The 14,084-nt window shown below is 38.9% G+C and overlaps 1 protein-coding gene across 1 annotated transcript; it reads right to left on the reverse strand.

Moving 5' to 3' along the window:
• Positions 1-1,959: 1,959 nt before the first annotated feature.
• Positions 1,960-13,833, reverse strand: LOC134471113 (olfactory receptor 5B3-like). Its single transcript, XM_063229084.1, has 4 exons — positions 12,908-13,833; positions 9,590-9,599; positions 3,812-3,979; positions 1,960-2,064 (listed from the first exon to the last, which is right to left on the reverse strand). Exons 1-4 carry the CDS (start codon positions 13,828-13,830, stop codon positions 1,960-1,962), a joined length of 1,206 nt encoding a protein of 401 aa, XP_063085154.1. The 5' UTR covers positions 13,831-13,833.
• Between the last annotated feature and the right edge of the window lie 251 nt (positions 13,834-14,084).

Below are 14,084 nucleotides of genomic sequence, written 5' to 3' on the forward strand. Positions count from 1 at the left end.
ATAATACTGCTAGGATGAAACATGTACGTGTTAGTGTGTATGTGTGTGTGTGTGTGTGTGTGTTCACTTGTGTATCTTATCTATAGCCAGGTGTTGTTACTTTTCATTTTTACCGTTAAGACAAATAAAGACTTCAGAGTTCTATAATGCTTTACAGTTACATATGTGAGTAGAGGAAGATTCAAGATTTAAGCTCAGTTTGGACATAACTGGCAAGCTGCGATTTAGTCACACTGTATTATTGTGGGTGGGTGTGCTAGAAATGATAAGGAAAAGATCAAAGAGAAAAATATTAAAATGAGAACAGAAGTGTGGTAATTCTTTTTGACACTTCTTTAATTTGAATAAGGCCTCTTTCAGCCCTTAGTTGTGCTTTTCCTTTATCTCCAATGCTACATTACCATACAAGGAACAAGATGAAATTTCCACCATCAGTCAGAGCATTGCCTGTATTGTTGCTTTTGACAAATCCTTTTTTAGAGAAGGAAAATGATGTTTCCTAATTAAAATTTGACTGCCTGCTAATGATGCTTTTGTCACTTATATCTCATACTCACCTCTTTCTAAGGGAAAAAGTTAAAACATAGTTAAGTATAACTCCATGGCTTCTACATGAGACAGTTTCCCCAAGCATGCATTTTGATTATAGTAGCTTACCTGGCTCCTTGAAAACATACAGCAGTCTCAACAGTGAAGCTAAACAGTGAAGGAGAAATTCAGCCATAGATTACAGCACCAATTATAGCAGAAACACTGTCTCTCTCGGGTCAATATTCTCTGGGAATCTAAGGCAGGGAGGAAACTATGAAACAAGAAGTATTAATCTGGATTCAAGCCCTGAATCTACCATGCGTTTTTTTGTAGATCCTTGAAAGAGTTACTTACCGCCTCCTTAACTGTAACACAAAAATGATAAAATTACTTCTGGGGCATAATTCACAGAATTATATTTATAAATAGTGGTTATTATTTTTGTGTCTCTCAAAATAATTTTTATTTTGAGTTATACCCTTAACTATGTCACAGGATCCTAGAAAAATAATAAAACAGGGAGAAAGCTTGTTTGCATGAGTAACTGTCTACATTCAAATAAATAAGGGATATGCAAGGGGCTGAGACTTTTTTCTGGTCCCTCTAAAGTTAAGTGGCCTGAAGTAATGCTGACTATCAGAAGCTAACACATAAGAACCAGGAGAAGATTATGAAGACATACAGCCCTCAGGGGACAGCCCCCAGGAGGGCATCTGTAGCTCCTCTTTCCTACTGAAGAAACAAACTGCCTGTGGGGACTAATTTGGATATTTTGAATATATACCTATGGTTTATAAATTTACTTATTAATATGTAAATGGAAATATGCCCAATAAATTAGAGTTCTAAAAATTTTTGTTGTACGTACAATTTCTTGAGCTTTTCAGTGTCATCTTCTTCTGTACATAGTTTCCTAAGAAATATGAGACACTCTTTGCTTTATAAGTTTGCCTTTGTAAAAATGTCATTAAATATGAGAAATACAGTCTCTGATAGTAGCATCTTTTATTTAGCATAAACTTAGTTGGGGCACAGTCACTTTATTACACATATTTGTCACAAAAACAGTTTTATTATGGTGTTATATATAAATTGAGTTTTGTACATTATTTTTCTCACTCTTTGTTCAGGGCAACTTTTCTTGATCTTACATTTGGTGATTGACAATGAATAAAGTTGATGCTTTTGTGTGAGCATAGATATTTTGCTTCATTTGAGTATATATATATATATATATATATATATATATGCGCATATGCACAAACCACAGAACATTTTTAGTATACTCCAGGTGTTCTGTAACATTAAATGTTAATATTTTATTTTTAAAATTAATGTAGCATAGGAGGTGATGTTCAAAACCTGTGCATTTCTCTACACATACAACTGAGACATGTACTAGTCATAGACAATGGGCTTCAGGAAGAATTACTGGGAGTGATTTTTATGTGGGGTTGAAGCATACGCATTACCCTCCAATTGTCTCTCTCCTGTCAAAGAGTTTGTGAACTCTTCATGATCTTGCAGGTTTAGCTAGAGATGGAAAAGTCTTAATCCGCATAAATTTGAGAGTAACTGCACAGGGAAAGCTTTCCACTATATCAGATAGCCTGTGCCAAAATTCAAATAGCCTGTTACATAAAAGGAAAAACTATACTAAAATTTATATGTAAATGCAAAGGACCACAAATGGTCCAAATAATCTTGAAAGTGAACAGAGTAACACTAACATATCCTGACCTGGAGAACAAAAATAATTTTTAAAAATCTATGCATTTGACATTTCTTTATTGATAGAGTTACAGACTGTATTGGTTTTCTTATAACTGAGTTACAAGTCCAACACCCACAATTTAGAGGAGTAAAAGTCTAGTTCATTTTGGATTCAGAAGATTCAGCGTTTTTGCTGGGCTCTAGGTAAGGATATCATAGTAAAAGGGTAAGGCATAGCAGAGCACTTTTGTTCATGCTAGCAAGTATGTAGAGCAGGTGGGCAGTGCCAAAAAGTGATGGGTGAAGGACAGATATAGACCTACAACCATCTCTCTATGAGCCACCCAGATAAGGCAGATTTTGCTTCCAATCCCTGAAGTGGATCTCAAAGTCAATTAATTTGATACTCCATTGTAATAGCCATATCGTATCCCTTCACAACTTGATACTCAAAACACATCTTAAACCACACTTAAGCCCTGAATAAACAGAGGTTATAATTCTACCTAAGATGATAAAATTATCTTGTGTATGATCAAAAATGAAGAATTCCTTTCCTAAGTTCTCAATAGTTTTAGCATTTTTCAAAAGTCCAAGTTCAAGTCAATAGTGTACTCAGATGTCCTCCATTAAAGCCTCATGCAATCATGGAAGGGAGTGAGTCTGGCGTCCATGATTGGTTTGTTGCCTGGCACTGGGATTGGTGATGTGAGTGCTACATGCTCCAATGAGTGGAGCCAGGATACAGTGTAAGGGTGGGAAGAAGGCATGGCTTCTCTCTTTGGCTGCTTCATACCTTTCTGTTTGAGCCAGCTATTAATGGCTGTCTTCCAGCCTTGCAGCCAGCTGAGTAGGGACTGAAACCTCTAAGGACTGTAGGAAATGAATCTTAATTTTGGGCATCAGATATTTTGTCTCAACAACAAGAGAAAAGTAACAAAAACAGAATTTGGACCAAAGAGTGGGATCATTGCTGTGATTATAACTGATCGTGCGGTTCAGGAGCCTTTGGAAATGACTTGCGGGAAGAGCTTGCAAAGGTGCGGAGATGTCATTTGAAAGAGTGGCACTTGAATAGCTTAGGCTGTTCTGTCAGATTCTGGTCAGAGCTCAGGAGACCAGAAGGTTGATAGAGAGCCTGCTGGTAAAGATCATGGAGATCAGGAGGTTTCTGCTGGGAAAAAGGATTGCACTGGTTGTTGGACTCCACATGATGTGTGTTATGGGGTGACAGAAAGTTGGTTGGCATTTTGCTCATGCCCAGAGACTGCCTGAGACTGAAATTAGGGGCAATGAACTGATTAATCCGGCAAAAGAAAATTCAAGGCAATTGAAAGTTAAGGCATGGTTATGGTTGGGGGATTTTAGCCAAATTTATGATGCAAATCAAGATCAAAGAGTATAGCAGGATGATTTAAAACATTATGAGAAAGCTGTGGACTGTAAAAATAGAGCTGAGACTTTGATTACTGAGAAGGAACAGAGAACTAAAAAGATGGACTGGGGACATCCCAGGAAGCATCAGATCTCTACCCTTTGCAGCCTCAAAATTGCAAAAGTGAAACACTTTGCTCAGAGTAGAAAGCTGCAGAGTGCCGTGTTCCAGAGTGGTGACAGAGGCCACAGGAGACTCCACAATGGCAGCAGCTACACCAGAATTCAGAATAGTGGTGGCATAGAGAGCTTGTTTCTCACAATCAGGATCAGAGAGCTCAGTGATCCAGTCACTTGACTCCTACAGCCTAAAGTGAGGAAAGTCTGGCTACTGCTCTAGCTGGCATGGACCTTGGCAGCATACACATGGTACTGGTTTTACTGAATGGAGAATGCATGAGTTCTGAAGTTAAGGCAGCTTAAACTCTGATTTCAGAAGGCCTGAGGGGGCCAGGCAGTGCATCCTGAGAGAGCAATATGTAAAGCTGTGAGGGAAAAGATGAAGGTGCAGTGTAGATCCCAGAAGTTTGGAAAAACCAGGAACGTGGTTTATCCAAGGAAAGCTACAAAGATTGAGAAGAGGGGGCTTAAGAGAGAGAGAAGCAGTGGGAGCTGAAATCCCTGGAAGTGCCATGGGGATGAAATCACACAAGCCTTTTGGAGCTTGCAACCAGATTGCTTCAGATGACAAGCATGGAACTCTAGTATTTAATGTTTGCTCTGCTGGATTTTGGACTTGCTTTGGTTATAATGCTTTTTCCCCCTGTTTATAACTTTTGGAATGGTAATGTTCATTTTGTGTCTTTGTATGTTGGAAGTGTTTAACTTTGTTTCATTTGGACAGGGATTAGAGCTTTGAGTTTGCCATAGATCTTGGAGGATACTTGGGACTTGGACTTTGGCAACTCTTGGAGATGGACTAAATGTCTTTTGTTTAAAGGATGTGCATGAGTCTTTGGGGTACCAGGGATGGAATATTATGGTTTGTGTCTGATGTCCTCCCAAAGCCTCATGCAATTATGGAGGTGGCTGAATCTAGCATTTGTGATTGGTTTGTCATCTAGCACTGGGATTGGTGTTGTGAGTGCTGCACCTGCTCAGGGACAGAACCAGCATATAGTGTAAGAGCAGGAAGAAGGCGTGTCTTCTCTCATTTGCTGGTTTGAGTCTTGCTGTTTGCAGCAGCTATGAAAGACTGCCCCCCAGCCATGCCACGCTGCTTTGCAGCCATCTGAGTATGAACTGAAACCTTCAACAACTGTAAGAAATAAACCTTTCCTTTCCTAATTTTGAGTGTCAGGTATTTTGTCTCAACAAAGAGAGAGAAAAGTAACTAAGACAACTTCTCAGTCATTCGAAAATTTTGAGGACACTGCAAAGTGGACAAATTCTGTGCCACAGCGTAACACATATAGCCTCTAGTCAAAATGCTATTACAGTACTTCTCAGTGGAAACTTCTGTGCCTGGCTTTTACTGTCCACATTGCAACCAGCATTTTAGCTTTCTGAGAACCTAGCAGGATCATCCATCACACTCTTCTTATGATATTCTAGGGCTTCTCTAGCCTACATATCCATACTGTTCCAAACTCCTCTCAAAACATTTCCAAAGGCTTCTAAGTCACATGGATAGGTATAGTGGATCTCACTTCTCTGGTACCAATATTCGTGTTAGCCAGTTTTCTCCTTGCTGGAACCTAACACTCACAATTTAAAGGAGGGGAGGTTTATTTTGTTTTTACTGATTAAAATCCATTCCATGAAGTTTCAGTTCACTCCAACCAAGAAGCATGGCAGAGCCACAGAGGTAAGGGTTGGGGGACAAGACACAGACCTCAAGGTCATTTCTACATGACAACCCAGACACAGACAGAGGTGTGCCTTATCAACCTCCTATTTGACTCCCAAGTCATTGAAACCCACCTAACCTTCGTCCCATCTTCTTAGAAGTCACAGGCTAAATTAATTGAATTTTCTGATTCAATTTCCACATTTATATAGTTGGATTTATAAGACTTTTTCTATTGAATCAGATGACTGTAATAAATTAGATTGTGTTGAATGCTTAGTGTGATGCCATTTTGAGAGCAAGTACTCACTAATGTCAACCACTAGTGGAGTACTACTAAAAGACCTTCATGACTATTAGAGCAGTCAATGGATTCTTACTGATAAAAGTATGAAGTTATTAAATACTGTAAGTGTGCAATTATCATATGACACTAATAAAGAAATACAAAACATGATAAAATGCTCCGTGAGGATGATGGCTAATGTAGGATATGAGAATGAGATTAAGAAAGACAGTGAAGAAAAAGAGGATAAAAGAGAGGACTTGAAAGGCACATAAGTCAGACTATAGATTAACACCATTTAGTAGGAGACTCTGAGCAGAAAATTTACTCTGAGTATATTACAAGGATATGTAAGTTACCTAGACTCTGCAGGTGTTATTGTCTAGCAATTTAAATAGATACACTTTAACATGATTATCATTTTTTGAACCCAGTTTCCCATTCTGCAATGCCCCATTTTATATGAAGCCCAGATTAGTAAGTACATATATCTGTATAGATTAAACTTAAAAATGTTTAGAACCCTACATACTCAATGCCCCAAACAAGTAGTCCTTTATGATTAGTTTTCCTACTGGTTGACTTTTCATATATGCTAAGCTTTAGGACTAAAATCACCATTGAGTAAATGCATGCCTGCATCCAAAATTTGAAAATACCACTTACTTAGTTCTCACACACGAGGTATGAGTTGCTTTCATCTAACTCACTCATTTAAGCACATAAATCACAACTCTGCTCCAACCGTGTGAAGTGTTGTCTTTGCAGAGCTTATAAGTGAGCCCTTATTCATTATGTGGACAGAAACAGAAATCTCTACAATCAATACTCAAGGAGATAAGTACTATAATTGAAATTAATAAAAAGTTAATCATTACGAACATGTTCAGAATATTTCGGGAGATACTAGTGATCATGAAGTTTTTCCCTGTGAGTATTCCAAGGAGACAAACATATGCAATTATGTGTGGTTACAATAATTTCTGAAAATATGTAATTTCTCCCTTCATACAAGGAGAGTGGCTTATATATGGATCATTAAAAACTTGAACTCTGTGAAATGTACTGTCAAGAAGATGAGGAGATATGCCACAGACTGGGAGAAAATACTTGACAATTATCCAAAGGTTTTTAAAAGCTCAGCAGACAAATAAAGAAAAAGAAGAAAAAAAAAAAGAAAAATATTTCTTCAACTAACTCATAGTCTAATAACCTGCTGTAACATAATGATGAATATAAAACTGCTTTGAAAAGCATAAAAGATATCTGGATCAGGTAACTTGAGCCATTATTTTCCATTTTCTGTTAATTTCATCTTGTTACAGTTCCAGAACTCATACTGGATTATTGTAATCATATTATATCCTTTATTGATGTTGTTTATTCACGAGGCATCGTGGTTTCATTTACTTTCCCAAGATTTTTATTTCTTACGTGAACAGATTTTTGTTACTTATCTTTAGAATGGTAAACACAGGGCAACTCACTTTCTGAGCTTTCTGTCTCTTTCAGAAAGAAACTCCCTTTCTCTCAATAAATTCTTCCTACTCTGAAACACAAGCACATTTCTGTTGGTAGGTTTTGTATAATACGCAACTCCTTTCCAATCAAATTTAGAAACATGAAGAATGTACTTCCTATTGAAATAGTGAACGTGCTTGGTGTTTACTACTGATAAATATTTTCACACGTATATTGCACTTAGGCATGTAGGATGATTTTGGTCAACTGTGTATTTCTGTAGCAATTTCTCAGATATAACTACACATGAATACTTTAGTTTATACTGATGTGTCTTCATGAATCACTCAGCAGTTTTATTTGGTATTAGCTGCCATTTTATGATAAGAATTGCAATGATCCATTTAGTTATGGGATTCCCAGGAAACCATTCTGCATGCAAATGAAAAGCATGAGGAGTAAGTGATAATGGAGAAATAAATGCTTCAGTGAGGCACGTGGGCAGGGTTTCTGAAATGCGCTGCATGTTTTTGAGGAATGCTTATGTCCTATATGACTCAGGGTCACTCTCTGAGGTCCAGAGGTTCAGTGTAATATGGAAGCTGAACCCAAAACTTAACCACCATAGTCTTCCATTGAATAAGTGTTTACTGAGAGCGTGCCATGACTGAGGTCATCTGTTTAGTTGCTGGTGATTATGTTGTGAACAACATAAAGTCCCTGCTCTCCTGAGGTTTACAGTCTAGGTGGGGAATGTAAACAAGAAAGGAAGGAGGAGGCATATCATAGGTGAGTGTGATAAGGGCGATGAGGAATGATGTAGGATGAGGAGTCTGTGTGGTAAGTAGACAGTGACCGGTTCAGACAGGTGATCACAGAAGGATTATGACAGGGTAACATTTAAATAAAGACCTGAATGGAGCAAGACATTCTACTTGCAGAAGAGCAAGGACTAAGGGCCTGTAGCATGGGCTTGATTGAAGATGCAGTGACATAGCAAGACAGTGATGAAGGAGATGGCAGCACATTGAGGAGTGACTGGAGATGCTATAGCTCAAAACTAGCGGGCAGCGTGGACAATCTGAAGACTTTCAAAAAGAAAACATATGTAGTTATTGGGTTTTCAGTCATTTTTAGATAGTAGGAACATTGATAGTAAGGAAAGCTTTAATATTTTTGTGTTTTTTTCTGGTGCTCTGGATATTTTATCCTTTTGGAAATTAAATATCTAAAATGACAAATAAAGATTGCACATTTTGAGTATAAAAGGACTCAATAATTAGAAATATTAGTTTATATGAGATGCCAGCCTTACAACATGAGTACAAAAATATCTCCAACACGTTCACTTTGTATTATAATGTTTGTTCAAGTTAGGACTCTTGGTGGTCAATGAAGAAGTAAGAATTACTTGAGAAAATTTATATGCTAACACACAAATATTAAATTGTGAATAGTAGTAGCTGTATTAGCACAGGTTTGCCAGTGAGACGGAATGAATAGGGTAATTAGGGACACCCACGAGGAGATTTATGATGGACATGAGCTCCTGGAGTTGTCGAAATGGAGAATCCCATGCTACACTCCCTGCAAGTCACAGACCTGGGAAGGTTGCTGGTGTACTCAGTCTGAGTCAAAGGACTAAAACTAGGGAGAGTGAGGTGTGACAGGTGTGAGTCTTGGCTAAGGCTTAAGAGGCAGGAGTTCTGAGATGCTAGAGGGACAATTATCAATTTCCAGTTAAAGAAGAAGAGACCCAGGATGTGCCCTTTCTCCACATCTGTACTCGGTTCCAGGAAATCTGCAGTGGGCTGGATGATGGCACACATGCTGGAGTGCAGAATTTTTTATTCATTCTAGTGATTAACATATTGAAATATTTATGAATACTCTAATAAAAATATACACAAGTATGTTTAACAGGTATGTGGATTTGTCCTAAACCCAGGCAGGAAGCTATATACAATTGACTATCAAAAATATTCAACTATAATTCTGGCAAGTTCTCTTCCACTATCTGTATGTGTCCTTAGTTGTCTTCTGAATGTAGTTCTTTTATTGGGCTTCTCTGTGCCCTTATTTTTTTTATTTAAAGGAAAAAAAACAGTATAAGGGTACAAGTAATACAGAATTACAAAAAAGAAGGTAAGAAATCACTAGTTAATAGATGACATATTGTCATCTTAGAAATAGTTTTTCAAGTGACAGAATTAAAGCATACAGACTGCATACAGTTGTGTTCTGTGATCCAACAAAAACTCAGTAATATGGTCATCTATCTTAACACACCTAAACACACTTGCAGTTGTATCCTTTAGAGCACTTTTTTTCCTCTCTTTTTTACAACAAAATCTACACATTTTGGATTTTATTACTCCCATAGTTCTTATTACTTTTTTTGGAAGATAATAAAACCAAATATGACAAAACAAAGCAGTCAGTCAAAACAAAGGATAAACATAGCACATGATGTAAAAACAAAATACAAGGTTATCTTGTTTCTGTTCCTTTATTTTACAAAGATTTGCATTTATACTATATATACATATATATATGTCACATGATTTATTACCTTAAATTCCAAGATACTGCATTCATGTACAAATGTTATATTACCATATAATTTTTTTTATATATAAAAGCAGGCTTAAAGATTAAGGGTATCACTCCAAGCACTGGACTTCCATGTGGGCCTTAAAATAAAAATCAGTTCATGTAGGTTGGGAATAGCTGAAACTAGATACTGTTATTCTGCACCAGTAAAATCAACATCTTAATGGTTATATTGTTTAAAAAATGCCTCTGCCTCCATCCAGTACACTTCAACTTCTTAGTTGCCCAGGTGACAGTTCCTGTTGCAGTTCCGATTGTTTCTGTCTCTTAGAAATGGCTGGTCACTGTGATGCATAGCTGGTCACTATGATGCACATTGCACAAACCAGTTTCCCAACTGTCAAGCTATTCTGCCTCTGTACTTCCTGCTTACTTATCCAACATAAGCCATAGATGACCAGAAACACCTTAGAGATCTGGAGAAGAATTCCTGGCTTTCTGCTTGAGTTGCTCACATTGAACCCTAATGGGAGGAGGGCACTATCTGTCTGTCTGTCTACCTGCCTGATTCCAATATGACCCCTGGGGCACCGCAGTTAGTCAGTCTGTTAGTCCTGCCCATTTCAAGCTAAAGAGCTTGATTACCTCTTGTTAGGTAAGATCACCATCAAGGAAAGTGGGGTTGGAATGTTTAACCTAGATGCCTGATAAATAAATGTGTGAGTGGAGTGGATAAGCAGTAGGCTGCTCCATTTGCATGCCAAGACTGGGAAGCATTTGTCATGGTGGCTGACTGGACCATCACCTATAGTTCTATGGCAATCAATGTCTAGCCCAAAGGAGACCTCATACCTTCCTTAGCTAGGTTGCACCTAAGTCCCCATAAAAGACATGGCCAGGCAGGCATCTGAATGGTCTCTCTGAGTTACACCCACTGTTTGTCTCTTGCACCATCATTCAAGGATACACAACATACATAATAGGGAAATAGAATGGGGACTAATTAGTTAAAACCCACAGCCCCTAACTGAAGGAAAAATGGCTTTTATGGAGTTAAAAATGAAACCAAACGGTTCCCTGCCTCTCAAAGAAAAAGAAAGAAAGAAAGAAAGAAAGAAAGAAAGAAAGAAAGAAAGATGGATAGAAAGAAAAAGAATCCCATTCTTTCTGAGAATTCCATCTTGGCATGCTTGATGGCAGCTAAAGTCACTGCCAACACCTATAGATTCACTCCTCCCTCCTGATTTGTCTTCCATCTTTAGTTGGCTTTTGTCAGCCAGACTCTCTTCACAACTGACCTGGACTCATCCTCCCAGAGGTTCAGAAACTTGTTCCCTCCTTAAAAAGCACTTCTGATTAATGACACTTCTAAGCTTCCTGCTAAAAAGGCACAAAAGCTCTGCTACAATATCTGTCAGAAACTGATTATGAGAAAGGAGCTCTATAAATTTCTTAGAACTGTTGACTTTTATAAAATCCGCATCCTTGAGTTCATAAAAACAATAATGTTTACTCAAACTGTCAGCCTCTGGGAGCACCCAGTGGCCCACCTGTGCAAATACTTAGATTCAGTCACTAAGGTTCCTTTATGCTGTACTGGGACGAACTGTTCTAAAAAAAAAAGGACCTCCTACAGATAATGTGTACAACTGTTTACTTGTTTAAGGATGGAAGTAGCTCTGTTAGGAATGAAGTCCAACAGGTTAGATATTTTGGCCAGTAATCTCCTGCAGGGATGACCTGCATAGCAAACTGCTGTTTGAAAACTTCCACCAATGACACAAAACAGTCCAATCCAGAGGCCTAAGCCCTCTCCAGGGATCCAATTGACTGAACCATGAGTCCCAGCCAGAAAAGTTTTCCCTGGTATCTCCAGAAGGTCAGAGCCATTCCTGTCCCACCATTTGTTTTACAAGCTCAAATCTCAGCTCTGGCACCTATATCCCTGCTACTACCTCAGGCTTTAGTGTCTGTGTCAACAGCCTTAACCTGAAGATATCTTTTGATGCTTGTATGCACCCACTCAGGTTAGCCTGAGTCGTACCTGAATTGAGAAGGTAACAAAGTGTTAAGGTCCTGCTGTAAAAAAATCATTCCTGAATATGGCCATTGATCACTGGAAATGGCCCTGCATTTATAGAAATAAAAACTAAATGCAGCACACATGCCTAAAAGTCTAGAAAAGTTAAAAACAGCTTGTAACTCACACATATATATAACCCAGCTGCGTATTAACTACCTCTATTGTGTCAGAAATCTAGCCTTAGATCACCTAAGCAAATCACCTGGGTCAGAAAGCTCATTCTGAGAGTGACATACTCAAATACTTGCTCTGGTCACTCCAGATGCTGATGAGTCCATGCATGGAGCCTGAGGACATAATTCACAGGATTGCTTCATACCTATTCCCCTTGCTTTTTCATTTTTTTCAGGTTTCTTACCTCAGTCTTTGCTTCCCTGCCCCCTGCTAGCTGTGGTTTCTGTCTTAAACGCTATGGATGGTTCCCATAAGAGAATAGAACAATCAATAAAGACTGAACCAAGATTTGATGAGTGTCCAGGTCACAGTGGACACTCTCCTAGATCTGATTATCGCTGTCACTATCTCATCAGAGTAATGCTTTGCAACAGACAGGCCTAAATTAGATCTTTCCCTAAAAATGACTAAAACTCTGTAATAAGTCAATCTTGGGATCTTACCTACGTTTCATCTGAGGCCCACAGACAACCCTGATGCTTTTAGTTGGGCCTCTCAGAATAACATGCAATATGCGCAGCCAAGATTTACTGGGGAAACTAAAAGAGGGTATAAATATAATAGAAAATGTCCCTTCAGCCAGTATAATTCAGTTTCTTAGCTGCCCAAGTAATATTTCTGGTTTAGTCACTCCTGCTTCTTAAAAACAGATGATTATTGTGATGCATAGCTGGTCACTATGATGCACATTGTACAAACCAATCTGCAAATGACAAGCTGTTTTTCTTTGTACTTCCTGATTGCCTATCTAATATAAGCCCTAGACCACCAGAGATCAGGGCTAACCTGATATTTTGAGAGTGATCCTGATCAGTGCTTATCGACATAAATAAATCTGCCTCCAAGTCCTGCATGACATTTTGGTGTTTCTGCTTGCTTTTGCAAGATTGCCTTCAAAATAAATTTTGTGAACGCACTCTTGACCTCCTTGTTCCTCAGGGTGTAGACCATGGGATTCAGCATGGGGATGACCATGGTGTAGAACACAGACACGATTTTGTCCGTGTCCATGGAGTGACTGGAGCTGGGCTGCAGGTACATGAAGATGACAGTGCCATAGAAGATGGAGACGGCAGTGAAGTGGGAGGCACAGGTGGACAGAGCCTTTCGATGCCCTGCACCTGAATGCAACTTTATGATGGTGCCAAAAATGAATATGTAGGATATCAAGATAACAAGGAGAACGAAAAAGATATTAAAGCCTGCAACATAAACAAGAACAAGCTCACTGAAACGTCTATCAGAACAGGAGAGAACCATGACTGCTGGAATATCACAGAAAAAATGGTGGACCACATTGTCATTACACAAGGAGAGACTGAATGTGTCCCCAACATGGATGGCAGCAATCAGGAAGCCACAGATATAGGAGCCTAGGATAAGACAACAGCACACACTTGTGGTCATGGTGGTGGTGTAATGTAAAGGCTTGCACACTGCAGCATAGCGGTCATAGGCCATGGAGGCCAAGAGGTTACTTTCCACAGTAGCAAAAGCTACAAAAAAGAACATCTGAGCAGCACAAGCATTGTAGGAGATGAACTGGTCTCCTGTAAGCAGCCCAGCCATGACTGTGGGAGTGACAGTGGAAGAGGAACAGAAATCCACCAGGGACAGGTTTCCCAGGAAAAAGTACATGGGGGTGTGCAGACGGGAGTCCAGGAGGATGAGCAGGATCATCCCCAGGTTCCCAGCCACAGTGATGGTGTAGATGAGGAGGAAGGTGATGAAGAGGGGAAGCTGCAGGTGGGGGTCAGAGGTCAGTCCCAGCAAGAGGAACTCTGTCACTTCTGTCCTGTTCTCCATCAGTGGAGTCTGAGAATCAGTATTGTAGATGCTCTTTATTAATGCCAGAAAGGAAAAGCAACATGAATTTAGCTGTAACTGGAAAACATTGTGTGTATTCTGTTCTTATAATAATTATTTTTACTTGAAGATTTCTTCAGAGCAGTGCATGGGGTGGAAAAACAAATGTGGTGCTTTAAATGTACACAGGGTACATAATGTTGTTTCTGAAGACTCTTAATGGGTCATCTGTCAAAGTTTTAAATGTTTATGTA

The sequence above is a fragment of the Cavia porcellus genome, unplaced genomic scaffold, assembly GCF_034190915.1.
Source record: "Cavia porcellus strain 051 isolate PalLab524CR breed Dunkin Hartley unplaced genomic scaffold, mCavPor4.1 scaffold_17, whole genome shotgun sequence".
Taxonomy (NCBI): Eukaryota; Metazoa; Chordata; class Mammalia; order Rodentia; family Caviidae; genus Cavia; species Cavia porcellus.